This window comes from Phyllobates terribilis, unplaced genomic scaffold (assembly GCF_046119375.1).
Source record: "Phyllobates terribilis strain yellow unplaced genomic scaffold, ASM4611937v1 Scaffold_9__5_contigs__length_417890890, whole genome shotgun sequence".
Taxonomy (NCBI): Eukaryota; Metazoa; Chordata; class Amphibia; order Anura; family Dendrobatidae; genus Phyllobates; species Phyllobates terribilis.
The window spans coordinates 91,131,870-91,147,390 of NW_027362769.1; the positions used below are offsets into that span (position 1 = coordinate 91,131,870).

Sequence of the window (15,521 nt, forward strand, 5' to 3'; positions counted from 1 at the left end):
TCAACCTCTACCAGAATGATGGAAAAAGAAAAGTATGGCGAAGGCGTGGTACAGCTCATGATCCAAAGCATACCACATCACCTGTAAAACACGGTGGAGGCAGTGTGATGGCTTGGGCATGCATGGCTGCCAGTGGCACTGGGTCACTAGTGTTTATTGATGATGTGACACAGGACAGAAGCAGCCGAATGAATTCTGATGTATTCAGAGCCATACTGTGTGCTCAGATGTAGTTTCATACTACAGATGGACAATGACCTAAAACATAAAGCCAAAGCAACCCAGGAGTTTATTAAATCAAAGAAGTGGAATATTCTTGAATGGCCAAGTCAGTCACCTGATCTCAACCCAATTGAGCATGCATTTCACTTGTTAAAGACTAAACTTCAGACAGAAAGGCCCACAAACAAACAGCAACTGAAAACCACCGCAGTGAAGGCCTGGCAGAGCATCAAAAAGGAGGAAACACAGCGTCTGGTGATGTCCATGAGTTGAAGACTTCAGGCAGTCATTTCCAACAAAGGGTTTTCAACCAAGTACTAGAAATGAACATTTTATTTACAATTATTTATTCTGTCCAATTACTTTTGGTCCCTTTAAAAACAGGGTGGCACATGTTAAGGAGCTGAAACTCCTAAACCCTCCATCCAATTTTAATGTGGATACCCTCAAATGAAAGCTGAAAGTCTGAACTTCAACTGCATCTGAATTGTTTTGTTTAAAATTCATTGTGGTAATGTCTAGAACCAAAATTAGAAAAATTTTGTCTCTGTCCAAATATATATGGACCTAACTGTATATGCATATATATATATATATATATATATATATATATATATATATATATACATATATATATATATAAAATCAAAATGATGGTTACTCTTTAAGTAAATATAGGATTCTTAGGATGGATCATTATTGAATGTGTGATTGATACGAGAATGATATGTAAAATGTGTCTCCACCACCTTCCAACCCTTTATATTTGGTCCACAATCTTCCAGTGTTCTCCTAACTTAATTAAGGTGCAGATTTTACATGAAGGTCATCCACCCAATGAACTTTAGGTTAAATAGTGGAGACTCCTACTGTATGAAATATATCTATTTCTGATATGAATGTTTTACCTGCTGACTGGCCCATCAAGTTTTGAGCTTCTTCAGAGGAATGTAAGGGCAGCTTTTCTCCTAAGGAGAAAGAAGAGATATATTGAACGTTCTTGCCCTTGAGGATATTAATCTTTTGCATCATCTAAAAAAGCTCATAAATTGATGAGAAAATGGAATAAATCCGGCAATACTTCTAAATACAGATGACTATGTCTATCAAAGAACCACCAGAAGTTATCTAAGCCCAACCACTTATTATTAGAGTGCAAGCTGATGGAGTTATCAGAACGTTACTACGTACAGTGTATTAAAAAAAAAAGAAATTAGTGCATAAAAAAATAATAAATGAACAAAAAAGTGAAATGCCTGAGACGTGAGAAGAGAAAAGAAGGAAGACTCTAGAACGGGAAAGTTGGGTACGTACCAGGGAAAGCAGGGGTGGTCTGTCCGAGGGGAGTAAAGGGGGTTTGCTGCATGGCCAACTGGTGGAGCTTGGTCAACTGCTGAGGGGTAGGAGGGACATTAGAACTAAGAAGGTTATTGTTAGAGAGTACAAGAAGTCACAGGCACAAGAAAACAGAGTCAAATAATAAAAGAAAACAAATCACCAGGTTGCCATGGGACATACACACACAATGTAGAGAAGAAAAGAGCTTGGCCCGAAATGGCAAGAAGCATATGACCTGACAAGCCCTCCTTAAAGGGGTTGTCCATTGAAAACAAGTTATCACCTGTCCACAAAATAAGTGATTACTTACATTGGTGGGGATTGAAGGGGGAATTTTTATCCCCAATGGGACACTTTTATTCTTGCTAGCAGCAGGTGGGATGCCCGACTATCGCTCTATTCGTTCTCTTTGGAGCTGCTGGAAAAAGTCAAGTACAAAGCTAAGCAGCTCGATAAAGAATGAGTAGAGCAAAAATCACATATAGGCACCGCTGCTTCATTCTAATGGGGATAAAACGACTCTGTTCTGCCGATTGGTGCAGGTCCCATAGCTCAGACCCCCACCGATCAACAAGTTATCACCTACCCAATGGATAGCAGATAACTTTTTTTTTTTCATTGGACAACCCCTTTAAAACTTTGACGAAATTGACATATATTTCTGTGATGGAGCATATATTCTTCATGTTAATATCATGGGGCATTCTTTTTTTATGTTCATTTGTGTTGAATTTATTTATTTTTTTTGTCATTTGTTGGAAAGTCATTTTTCCTTTTAACCATTCATGCATTTTTGGCAAGTCTATGATTTCTATCTACATAATATCTATTGATGCCAAGCAATATAGGCTACCATAGAATGGCATCACGGCAACTAATCTGTACATATTTAAAACAGCAAAAAATAGAAGAATTCTGCATGTCCTTATGGAAGGCTGAAGTATTCAGTATTGTTATCATGCATTAGAAGATGTCAATCCTTTATGGGATGTGTACACATTATACGCATTGGCTTCACCATACAGGTTAATTATGACATTTTTGTTCAGAATTTGGATTGTGTTTCTCTTTTAATCTGTGTAAATTTTTCAACCATATGAGAAAAAAATAATAAAGTTATGAAGCGTAAACCTGATGGAGCCAAGTCCTCTTTCCATTGTGACGCACGTTCCATGGCCGCCCATCGAGTAACAAATACAGAGCTCCCATCTCAGACATATTAATATTATGAGCTAATATTAATTATCAGTAACATCAGCATGCTGGGGAAGAAAGTGTGAGGAAGAGGAGGGTGATAGAAAATGAGAGATAAAAACTCACATCAGGGTGGGGGATTGCGTACTGTCCTTGGATAGAATAGGCCTGAAACAGAAGGGGAAATAAAGTCAGAGTGGTATATAGATATGGAAATATAGTCATAGCCAAAGAGAAGAAGACCATGGATGAGTCCTACATGACCCCGGGAACTACAATGAAACATTTCACATCTATTTCCTAATGTAGAATCAAGCATGCTCATACTGGTCCAGAAAATCTAAGAATAAGACTATGTTCACACATCATGTTGTTTTCAGCATTTTTTGATGCAGTTTTTTTATGCAAATTTTCAGCTTCCTTTTGCAGTACCAGCAAAGTCTATGAGAAACCAGAATTCTCTGTTCACACATCATGGGTTTTTTTTGTTCAGGATTTTGTGCCGTGCATCGTTTTTTTGGAAAATAGAGCATGTCACTTATTTCAGCGATTTTTCAGCATTTTTTTTCACCCATAGAAAGTAATGGGTGGTGAAGAAAACGCATCAAAAACGCACCAAAATTTGTATCAGCGTTTTTACAGTGTTTTTTTCAGCGTTTTTGATGCCAAAATAGAATGGAGTTCTTTTTTTTTCACAGAACTTTATGTACATGCATAAAAAGAGACAGAAGGACAGTGAAAAAAAACGCATCAAAAACACATAAAAAAGCACCAAAACTGCAATACAAATCCTGAACAAAATGCCCTTGAAGATCAGGTTTTGCTACAGAAAACCGACGCAAAAAAAAACATGATGTGTGACCATAGCCTAAGACAATGTGAGAATGACAAATGTTATCAGTAAGACTGCCAATCACATGCACAATATGTGCGGCTCAGTATGGCCACAACTTGGCTAAAAGTTGCCACTGATTGCAGTCATTGAGGGATTCAATGCTATTGTGCAATGTCATGCAAGAAATAGTCAAACTCCAATGGAAAGCAATGTACACTCAAAATGAATACAACTTTTCCAATGATGAGAAAAGAAAGTTGCACAACTCCATGACCATGCAAAAGTTGTCATGTTTGTGGAGTCCCACAAGTTCTAAATGAAAAGATCTTCCATGAAGCTGAATGGGACAGTAATAAATGTTTTAAGAGATTTCTACAAGTTAAATCTAGATTTATATATCTATAATAGAATAAAGAAAATGTGATCTTGATGAAAGAAGGTAGAGCTAACAGAGTGCTCTATAATTACGCTCATTCCAGGGAGTATACTGTACTGTAGTGACATCTAGTGTTTACTATAGTGTATTACAGTTTTCTGTTTGTCAGAAAAGTGACAAAATATAGAGTTGGGGGAATCTTTACATGGATTGCGTCATCAAAAATTGACCCATTGTCAAAATCAGGTTATGATAAGTGTATTTCTAAAAAAAATAAAATAGAAATATATACATATATGTGTGTTTGTTTTTTTCCGGTTATTTTACATATAATATGTATTAAAAAAAATCTTACAGTTTTCACATTGGCCTCTGGAGCTATTCTAGACTCACACTTCCTGTTATTTTAGGTAATTCATATATACATTAGCAGCAATAAGGTGACTCAGATCATATCTTTTGTATTGATGCATCTAATGAGCGAGTGCAAAGGTCATTGTGAAAGGAGGGGGAGCAGGTGAGCTGTGACATTGTTTATTGTGATTGGAGAATAGTGTCTTATCAGCTGTGTATGGGAAGTGTCACCTGTCATTCTAATCCTACCTCTGATGATAATGAGACTTCTGAAAACTGTTCAGTAAAGAATAGAAAGTAGGAGTCTAAAATAGCCCCATTGATCAGTGTGAAAATTGCAAGATTTCCATTGTGTTTAATATAGATTGAAATATGAAAAATAATCATTGTCAAAAAATATTTAAAAAAGACATTTAACACAAAACCTGATTTAAACAATAGGTCATTGTTTGATTATACATTTCATTTCAGTTCTATAGGGATAATGTTTGTTCACTTTAATGCAAACTATTTTATATATTATTTTTTTTAAAAAGACAAATACTTTATACCCACTAATAAATTTGTCATTCCTCTTTTTTTTCCCTATGGGAATGTTGTTACTATGTAAGTAATTAGTAATAAATAATTCATGAATATATCTTTGATCCATCAGTAAAATAAAGACTCTGCTAGACTCGATTCTTTCTACTTCACACATTGCTCATGAGTTGAACTGTTCTAAACATCTGCGGATAGTTACAATCTAGATGTCATTAAGATAACAAAACTATTAAGATTAGTCCCATTAGTTCCCTAATTATTTTGCATGCAACCATGGCACTAAATTTACCCAACCATTCATGCAGAGGATGAGGGATCATTAACTTTAAGTCACACGGCCAGACCATTTTAGCAAAATACGGTATGCTGTATAAGGCCCCATGTACATGGGAAAGTCAAAAATTGATAGAGATCATTCCAATATCTTACTGGAATCATTCTCATTCTCTACTTTATAGACATCACATTAAACAAATTTTTCTGTTGTCTGCATTATGTATAGTCATAGAGCTAATGATCCAGTCTTGATGAGTGATAACTTGAAGGATGAGAAAACATGCAAGAAAATTTTTGCAAACTAACGGGCAGAGGCTGGTGCTGCAGCAATAGGCTGAGGTTGGCAGTGGAGGCACCCAGCGGATCCGCTCTTACCTGACCACCTGCAAAAATGACAGGGGCGGAGGCGGGTTTTGGACGGTAAGGGATGGTGGCACCTTTTGGTGGGGACTAGGAAAAGGGATAGGAGAGGGAGAGATAATATTAGAGTACCCCTCTTATAAAAATAAACAACAATAGCCACTTGGTGAAAAATAACATAAAACTACAGATCCTAAAATAATGTAACTATCGATGTACCAAGTGTAAACACTGTTTATATCCGTCTGAAATTAAAGGGCTGATCGGTGGGGATGTTGAGTGTTGGACCATCACCAATTTTATATGATCATATGATTACTTTTCCTAAGGATAGGTCATCAATATAAAAGTCCTTTAATTTTTCTTCAACTACCACTTTAGGATTGCTTGGTCGAGCATTGATATTTTTTTGATAAAGAAAGTTCAACTTGTTTCATTAATTGTGTTATCACTAGTGATGAGCGAGTATGTTTTGTTAACCCTTTCGCCGCGTATACTCGACCGAGCACCGAGTATTTATAGCGTGCTCGGGCTTTAAGTTTTCCTCGCTCCGTGAACATGATTTGCGACTGTTTGACAGATTTAATACATGTGAAGAATGCTGGAAAAACAGGCATTCCTCACATGTATTAAATCTGTCAAACAGTCGCAAATCATGATCACGGAGCAACGAAAACTTAAAGCCCAAGCACGCTATAAATACTTGGTGCTAAGCCAAGTATACTCGGCGAAAGGGTTAACAAAACATACTCGCTCATCACTAGTTATCACTCATGATATATGTGTCCTATATTGCTTCCATGAATGTAGCCACCATATGAGCTGCTGGAGTCGTTTTGTAGCCAAGAGGTTCATAATCTGTAACGGGTCTGGGAGGCGGAACCTCTGAGCTACTATACAAGGGGGCGGTCCTTGTAAGGGAGCGGGTGGCGACCAGGGTAGACGGGCAGGCAGTCACAGCAGGTGACTGGGACAGTCTCTGAATGAACGGACAGGAGGTCACGGCAAGTGACCGGAGCAGTCTCTGGATGAACGGGCAGGAGGTCACGGCAAGTGACCGGGGCAGTCTCTGGAAGAACGGGCAGGAGGTCACGGCAAGTGACCGGGGCAGTCTCTGGATGAACGGGCAGGAGGTCACGGCAAGTGACCGGGGCAGTCTCTGGGTAAAGGATTGGTACGACCTGTGGCGGCAGATGATAGACGTGAGCTCCCAGGTGAGCAGGCGAGAGTCTCTGGATAAACGGGTGGTCACAGCATGTGATGGCGGAACCTCCAGGAAGACCAACAGACAGGTAGCAGATGAGCGCTCCCAGGTGAGCGGGCAGGAGTCTCTGGACAGGCGGGTGGTCACAGCACGTGACGGCAGAGCCTCCTGGTAGGCTAGCAGACAGGCAGCAGATGAGCGCTCCCAGGTGAGCGGGCAAACTGGTCCTTAGACAGACTGACAGGAGTTGGAAGGCAGACCGTCGGACCTCAGGCAAGCAGGCAGGTAGAAGATGTGCGCTCCCAGGTGAGCGGGCAAGCTGGTCCTTAGACAGACTGACAGAAGTTGGAAGGCAGACCGTCGGACCTCAGGCTAGCAGGCAGGTAGCAGGATATCAGGCAGGAATTAGACAGCAGACTGGCAGGAATCTGGCAGGTATCTGGCAGGTAACTGGCAACGGGACCTGAAGGCTGAAGCAGAGTAGTGAACAGTGCTACAACATTGCTCGGGCACCTCCATTTTGGAGGAGGTGCCTTTTATATGGGAGGTCCTCCGGCAATTGGCCGGGGACTCCTTAGGAAGGCGCGCGCGGTCCCTTTAAGAGAGGGGGAGCGCGCGCGCGCCCTAAGCACACTGCCGGGGAAGGAGCGTGTGCCGGAAGCAGCGGGGAGAGAAGCGCTGGAGGACGCCGCGCCAGGAGCGGGGAGGTGAGAGGGATGGCGTCTCTGCCTAGAACGGGGCAGAGACGCCGATGCTACAGTACCCCCCCTTTAGGCCCCCTCTTTTTTTGGCCAGAAAGAAATTTCTGAAGGAGAAGCGGGGCGTTGATGTTCTCCCTGGGTTCCCAAGTTCTCTCCTCAGGACCAAACCCCTTCCAATCTACCAGAAAAAAGGTTTTTCCTCTTACCCTCTTGGAGGCCAGAATACTCTCTACCTCAAAGATGTCATCAGCGGAAACCGGAGCAGGAGGGGCACCTGGATTTTTGGAAAAAAAGTTAAAGACAACAGGTTTGAGGAGAGATACGTGGAAGGAGTTGGGGATCCGTAGGGTGGCCGGGAGTTTTAATTTGTAGGCCACAGGGTTAATTTGCCTGAGGACTTCGAAGGGGCTGATGAATCGAGGACCCAACTTGTAGGAGGGTACTTTGAGCCGCACATGTTTGGATAAGAGCCAAACCTTGTCTCCCGGACGGAATTGGGGCGGATCCAGACGTCTCTTATCAGCATATCTCTTCATCCGCTCAGAGGAGAGAAGAAGAGCGGACCTGGTGCTCTCCCAAATAGTAGAAAATTCGCTGACAAGAGACTCCGCAGCAGGGTTGTCCACAGAAACGGAGACAGGAAGTGGAATCCGGGGATGTTGGCCACCGACTATAAAGAACGGGGATTTGGAAGAGGACTCGCTCTCATGGTTGTTATAAGAGAACTCGGCCCATGGTAAGAGATCCACCCAGTCCGAGTGGTGAGCATCAACGAAGTGCCGGAGGTAGCTGGACAAGATCTGATTGATCCGCTCCACTTGACCATTGGACTGAGGGTGGTAAGCGGAGGAGAAATCCAGGGTAATGTCCAGCAGCTTACATGTGGCTCTCCAGAAGCGAGAGGTGAACTGAACCCCACGATCCGACACGATGTGGAGGGGCAGACCATGGAGACGGAAGATGTGGCGGATAAAGTCTTTAGCCAGCTCGGGTGCAGACGGAAGACCAGGCAGGGGAATGAAGTGGGCCATCTTAGAAAAACGGTCAGCGACAACCCAAATGACAGTACAACCGGCAGAAACTGGAAGGTCGGTGATAAAGTCCATAGCGATGTGTTGCCAAGGAGCAGCAGGTACGGGAAGGGGCAGGAGATGGCCGGCAGGTAGATGTCGGGGAACTTTGTTACGGGCACAGGATGAACAGGCCGCGACGAAGTCTACCACGTCCTTACGCAGGGTAGGCCACCAGTAATGCCGGGTAATAAGTTGGAAGGTCTTCTTTTGGCCAGCATGGCCAGCTAGTTTAGAAGAATGTCCCCAGCGAAGAACCCTCTCCCGATCTGGCACAGCTACGAACGTCTTACCGGGTGGAAGACGAGTCAGATCCAAGGGGGCCACATTCATCACCTTGGAGGAGTCGATGATGTGCGTAGGTTCCTCCTCTTGATCGGAGGACAGGAAGGACCGGGACAAGGCATCAGCTTTGACGTTCTTGTCCGCCGGACGGAAATGAAGAATGAAGTCGAAGCGGGCAAAAAACAACGACCACCGGGCCTGGCGAGGATTGAGTCTCTGGGCATTTTGGAGATATGCCAGGTTTTTGTGATCCGTGTAGATAATTACCGGGTAGAGAGCCCCTTCAAGCAGATAGCGCCACTCTCCCAGTGCCAATTTGATGGCTAGCAATTCCCGGTCTCCAATGGAGTAGTTGCGCTCCGACGAGGAGAAGATTTTGGAGAAGAAGCTGCACGTTACCATTCTCCCGGTAGAAGACTTCTGGGTGAGCACCGCTCCGGCTCCGGAGGAGGAGGCATCAACCTCCAGGTAGAATTGTTTATTACAGTCCGGACGGTGCAGGACGGGAGCAGAGGCGAAGGCTTTCTTTAGGGAAAGGAAGGCCTCCTCGGCTTCAGGCGACCATGTCCTGGGGTTAGCCCCCTTACGGGTAAGTGCAGATATGGGAGCAGTCCGAGACGAGAAGTGTGGGATGAAAAGACGATAATAATTAGCGAAGCCCAGGAATCGCTGTATCGCCTTCAAACCTTCAGGACGAGGCCATTTTAGAACGGAAGAGAGCTTCTCGGGATCCATTTGCAGACCTGTTTGGGAGATGACATAGCCCAAGAACGGAAGGGAGGTCTGATCGAAGAGGCACTTCTCGTATTTGGCGTAAAGGTGGTTCTGCCGAAGCCTAAGCAGGACCTGACGAACATCCCTCCGGTGTGTGGGGAGATCCGGAGAGAAGACCAAGATATCGTCCAGGTATACCACTACGCAGGAGTACAGGAGGTCACGGAAGATGTCGTTGACTAGTTCCTGAAAGACCGCGGGAGCATTACAGAGACCGAAGGGCATCACAAGGTACTCGTAGTGACCGTCCCGGGTATTGAATGCCGTCTTCCACTCGTCTCCTTGACGGATACGGACCAGATTATACGCTCCTCATAGATCCAGCTTGGAGAAGATCCTGGCGCCTTTGAGACGGTCAAACAATTCGGAGATGAGTGGCAGGGGATATTTGTTTTTTACCGTGATGAGATTGAGTCCTCTGTAGTCAATACAGGGACGTAGCGAGCCGTCTTTCTTTTTGACAAAGAAGAATCCGGCTCCAGCCGGGGAGGTAGATTTTCGGATAAATCCCCTAGCCAGATTCTCTTCAATGTACTCAGACATGGCTCGGGTCTCGGCTGCAGACAACGGGTAGATACGCCCACGGGGAGGAGTGGTGCCAGGTACCAGGTCGATCGGGCAATCGTATGGCCTATGGGGTGGCAACTTCTCAGCTTCCTTCTTACCGAAGACGTCCGCATAGGGCCAGTAGGGAGCCGGGAGACCAGGTAAGTTAGCTGGAGTAGGCTGAGGGCGAAGTGGACGGACCGGGACCAGGCAGGTCCTATGGCAGTCAGGGCCCCATCAGAGTACTTCACCGGACCGCCAGTTCAATACGGGTTCATGTGTCTGGAGCCAAGGTAGACCTAGCAACAGGGAGTGAGAAAGTCCGGACAGCACATGGAATGAGATCTCCTCAGAGTGCAGCATTCCCACCTGCAGGGTTATGGGTTCGGTGACGAGCAGGATGGTCTCCGAGAGAAGTCTTCCATCCACGGAGGCGACTGACAATGGTTCAGCCAAGGACTTGGTGGGAATATGGTATCTCTCTACCAGAGACTGGGAGATGAGGTTTCCAGCAGCTCCAGAATCCAGATGGGCGAGTTCAAAGAGACGGTTTTCTCCCCAAGCAATAGAGACCGGTAAGGTCAGAGACGGAGAGGGCTTACTTTTGTCTAGGACGACCTCTCCGAGTGGTCCTAGACACTGGCGTTTCCCGGTTTTTCCGGGCAGGAACGGATGAAGTGCTTCATACTGCCACAATAGAAACAGCTTCCCTCGGCTCAGCGAGATTCTTGGCGAGAACCGACCATCTTGGTCTGGTCGACCTGCATAGGCTCAGGAGAGTGTAGCTGAGGAGAGACGGAGGGAGTGACGGGTTTCTGAAAAGTAGGAGCTAGACGTGGAACCCTCCTCTCACGGGTGACCTCTTTGGCATGCTCCTGGAACCGCAGGTCAATCCGGGTGGCAAGAGTTATAAGGTCATCGAGAGTGGTAGGAATGTCCCGACCGGCAAGTTCATCTTTAATACGGCCGGACAGACCCTCCCAGAAGACGGAAACCAGAGCGTCATTATCCCAGGCCAGCTCCGAGGCAAGGGTACGGAACCGTATGGCATATTGGCCCACGGTGAGACTTCCCTGACGGAGGCGTAGCAGAGATGATGCGGATGAGGTCTTCCGTCCGGGTTCGTCGAAGACTTTCCGGAAAGCCGTGAGAAAGGCAGGCAAGTCGGACACCAGGGGGTCTCCTCTCTCCCATAGAGGATTTAGCCAGGCCAGGGCCTCCCCGGTGAGATGGGACATGATGAAGGCAATTTTGGCCCGGTCGGAGTTAAACTGGTGAGACAGGAGTTCAAAGTGCAGGGTGCACTGATTTATGAAGCCCCGAGCCTGGGCGGAGTCGCCTCCGAAACGAGGAGGTGCAGAAAGCCGGGGTCCGGGGTAGGATACCATGTTATTAGTGGGCAGTGGAGCTGCCGGATTGCGAGTCATGGCACTGGCGGTGGTTGCAGGCAGAGCAGTCAGAGTGTCCAGGCGAGAATTGACATTTCGCAGGTGACCCAGGATGGACTCCTGTTGGGACCTCTGACGGGACAGTTCATGACACAGGTCCGAGAGCGAGGGAGCTTGGGTGCCACTGGGTTCCATGGCCCGAGCAAACTGTAACGGGTCTGGGAGGCGGAACCTCTGAGCTACTATACAAGGGGGCGGTCCTTGTAAGGGAGCGGGTGGCGACCAGGGTAGACGGGCAGGCAGTCACAGCAGGTGACTGGGACAGTCTCTGAATGAACGGACAGGAGGTCACGGCAAGTGACCGGGGCAGTCTCTGGATGAACGGGCAGGAGGTCACGGCAAGTGACCGGGGCAGTCTCTGGAAGAACGGGCAGGAGGTCACGGCAAGTGACCGGGGCAGTCTCTGGATGAACGGGCAGGAGGTCACGGCAAGTGACCGGGGCAGTCTCTGGGTAAAGGATTGGTACGACCTGTGGCGGCAGATGATAGACGTGAGCTCCCAGGTGAGCAGGCGAGAGTCTCTGGATAAACGGGTGGTCACAGCATGTGACGGCGGAACCTCCAGGAAGACCAACAGACAGGTAGCAGATGAGCGCTCCCAGGTGAGCGGGCAGGAGTCTCTGGACAGGCGGGTGGTCACAGCACGTGACAGCAGAGCCTCCTGGTAGGCTAGCAGACAGGCAGCAGATGAGCGCTCCCAGGTGAGCGGGCAAACTGGTCCTTAGACAGACTGACAGGAGTTGGAAGGCAGACCGTCGGACCTCAGGCAAGCAGGCAGGTAGAAGATGTGCGCTCCCAGGTGAGCGGGCAAGCTGGTCCTTAGACAGACTGACAGAAGTTGGAAGGCAGACCGTCGGACCTCAGGCTAGCAGGCAGGTAGCAGGATATCAGGCAGGAATTAGACAGCAGACTGGCAGGAATCTGGCAGGTATCTGGCAGGTAACTGGCAACGGGACCTGAAGGCTGAAGCAGAGTAGTGAACAGTGCTACAACATTGCTCGGGCACCTCCATTTTGGAGGAGGTGCCTTTTATATGGGAGGTCCTCCGGCAATTGGCCGGGGACTCCTTAGGACGGCGCGCGCGGTCCCTTTAAGAGAGGGGGAGCGCGCGCGCACACGCCCTAAGCACACTGCCGGGGAAGAAGCGCGTGCCGGAAGCAGCGGGGAGAGAATCGCTGGAGGACGCCGCGCCAGGAGCGGGGAGGTGAGAGGGACGGCGTCTCTGCCTAGAACGGGGCAGAGACGCCGATGCTACATAATCACATCCAAGTGCCCCTTCTAGTTATGCCTCTGGCTGCAATGCAATGGTTTTCTTCCATTTGGATACTAGTGTCACGGGTTTACTGTGACAGAGAGGAGCCAGAAGACCGCAGCCTCTGAGTTCACGTATTCCTACATTGAATAGAAGCAGTCCTCCCTCTTACTAAATGCTGCTGGTTTCTTTCAGCATTGATGACTTAAACTTCTTAGCTTTGAGTCTCTGTAGCTTCCTTCTTGGAAGTTCTCAGCTGTGCAGTAGCCGCCACTTCCCTTTCCTATATAGTCTCTGCTCTGGCAATCTGGATTCGGTGTCTGGTAGAGGCATTTAAGGAGAGTTGTTCTGTGACTGTTGCTTGTTGTTTTGGCTTTGTGCATAGTCCCATCTTCTTCCATTTTTGTTTACCTTCCTTTAGCTTCCTTCCTTTTTACCTTCGGTGTTTTCCCTCTGTTGTCTGTGAGTGCATATTTTGTATGCTTGGTATTTTCATTTATCCCTGTACGTCCTTTCCTTGTTTGTCTGGTTTGTGTATTTACATACACTATTCTTCCCCACTGCCATGGGTGGAAGAGGGAACAGATAAGGGCTGATTCAGAAGAACAGCAAGGTACATGGCCCCAGCATCTTCACCATCAAAAGTAACCTGGAGAGCAGGGATAGGTAGGGCGCCCCTAGCGTTAGGGACACGGCAGGACCCCTGGTCCTGTGTTTTCAGTCAACAGTATCATGACAACTAGTGTGGCCCTTGGAATCTTTTATAACCAAAACAGCAACAAATCTTAAGAATTCCTACAGGACTTTTAGGATGTGAGGTAAATTTATATCAGTCAGTTCTGTATATAGAATAAACTTTGACACTTGGTAACTGAGTACAACATTTCTGTTTTTATGACCATGTCAGATCAATATTCTTTAACAGAAATGTTCAGAAAGGAGATTATAGCATAAAACCCCCCAAAAATGTGTATATTATGGAAATTCTTTATGGGGAAGACAATGAATTGCAGATTAACTGGGCATCCGCTTCTGTATAGATGCTTTTGCTTTAGGAATACCGTCTGTGATTGACTTACTAAAGCTGACAATGTAAAGTCGGTTTACTTGAAAAGATGATATTTCAACTGAAGATATAACTGAATGTTGTCACAATGAATTCTCAATGGCCATGATAAAAAACTAAGCAGCAATGTGTTATTTCCCAGTACCTTAGGGATCCTGAGTCAGGGTACTTGAGGTACTGAGAAATAACACATTGCTGCTTAGAAGGAACAATTTAATGTAAGAACATCACCTTTAACACTACATTGTAGTATTTGTAGTCATTTATTAAGATACATATTTTAAGGAGAAGTTCTCATGAAATCTAAACATCTTTTAATAAATTCGAAAGGCAAGTGACTTGTAGCATCAGACTGGGGGGTGTGACACCGGAGGTAACAGCTTTCACAGCTAGTAGTTTGGGAAAGTATGACTGTGACAATTCATGCTCTTGCAGTTCTGTGCACTTGTCCACGTCACAGATGATTGCATGAACCATGACCCGTTGAAACTAGCACTGTCCGGTTCAAAAAATGGAAAGCACTAGTGCGTGCAGCAATTTCCAATGGATTTAAAATTTCTCATGTGAACTACGACTTATATTGATCAACGTTGTGCACACTGACCAGAAATGTTTTTGTCTGATGTAGCTTTCATCTAATCCCTGCCTCCGTTTCTTTGCACTGATCATTTTGCTTCTGCTACGTAGCGAATATATTACTTGTGGTCCAGATAAATAGACTGCTGTTATACACCTGCAGATCCTGCTTGGTTGACGCTATACTGTAACTACATTATTACAGGGGCACTGTCCCTCAGGATGATAAATCTGAGGGACATAGTTTAGTGTTTTTCTATTAAGACTGGTGTTGGATATGTGTGGATTGGTGTGTATACATTACCGCTACTCCGACACACTGTACCTCCAACATCACTACACAAATCTGCTTCACACATTGGATAATAGCATCAGGGGTCCCCGAAATTGTAACTGCGCGCTCTGTGGAGTTAGGCAGCATGTCCCCAGCCACCTGCACCTGAGCTCCTGTAGACTGCACAGAAAAAGAGAATGAATTATAACATAAGACTGGCGGGATCACTTTCCTATATTGATCCTTCTGCCTTCACGATCATGATGTCCCATTCTAATCCTAATGTCTTTTTAAAGGGAATCTGTCAGCGGGTTTTTGCTACCTCATCTGAGAGCAGCATAATGTAGGCAAAGAGAAGCTGAATCCAAGGATGTATCACTTAGATTACTGGGTTCAGCCATTCTGACACAATCAGAGCTTTTGGATTTAGAATGAAGCAGAGCTGAGAAAGCTAACCCTGCCCACATCACAGCTAACCCCGCCCTCACCAGGCTCTCCATATACAAAGTCCATAATTAATCTCTTACTGATAAATCCATCACAGTTAGTAAAACAACAGCACACACTTTGACAAGTAACACATTCCTGAACGCTGTGTTTCAGCCTCTATCTTCTGCTGTGTTCAGATTACATAGGGAAAACCTGCCGACAAATTCCCTTTAATTACTTTAAAGAGGACCTCTCACCAAGTCAAAAGTGGCAACTCTTTGCTTTTGTTTTATTCCCGCTTCTTGTTTTTTGTTTTTTTTATAAATCCACATACAGTACAAGAGACAAGGATCTTTTTATTTAGTGCTGCTTTTCAAGGTCTTTACTAGTGTTGAGCG

General features: G+C 45.7%; 1 protein-coding gene across 8 annotated transcripts in view; it reads right to left on the minus strand.

Moving 5' to 3' along the window:
* PCBP3 (poly(rC) binding protein 3) overlaps positions 1–15,521 on the minus strand; it is a 53,451-nt gene that overhangs the window by 22,409 nt on the left and 15,521 nt on the right. Inside the window, exons 6-10 of one of the 8 annotated variants that reach the window (XM_073645641.1) lie at positions 14,746–14,874; positions 5,514–5,588; positions 2,881–2,922; positions 1,537–1,612; positions 1,131–1,190 (exon numbers count right to left, since the gene is read on the minus strand). In XM_073645641.1, coding sequence (XP_073501742.1) covers positions 1,131–1,190; positions 1,537–1,612; positions 2,881–2,922; positions 5,514–5,588; positions 14,746–14,874 — 382 coding nt within the window. Of the gene's footprint in view, positions 1–1,130; positions 1,191–1,536; positions 1,616–2,880; positions 2,923–5,444; positions 5,589–14,745; positions 14,875–15,521 lie in introns of all 8 variants that reach the window. The other 7 variants (XM_073645640.1, XM_073645638.1, XM_073645637.1 and 4 more) reach the window with 7 other exon arrangements.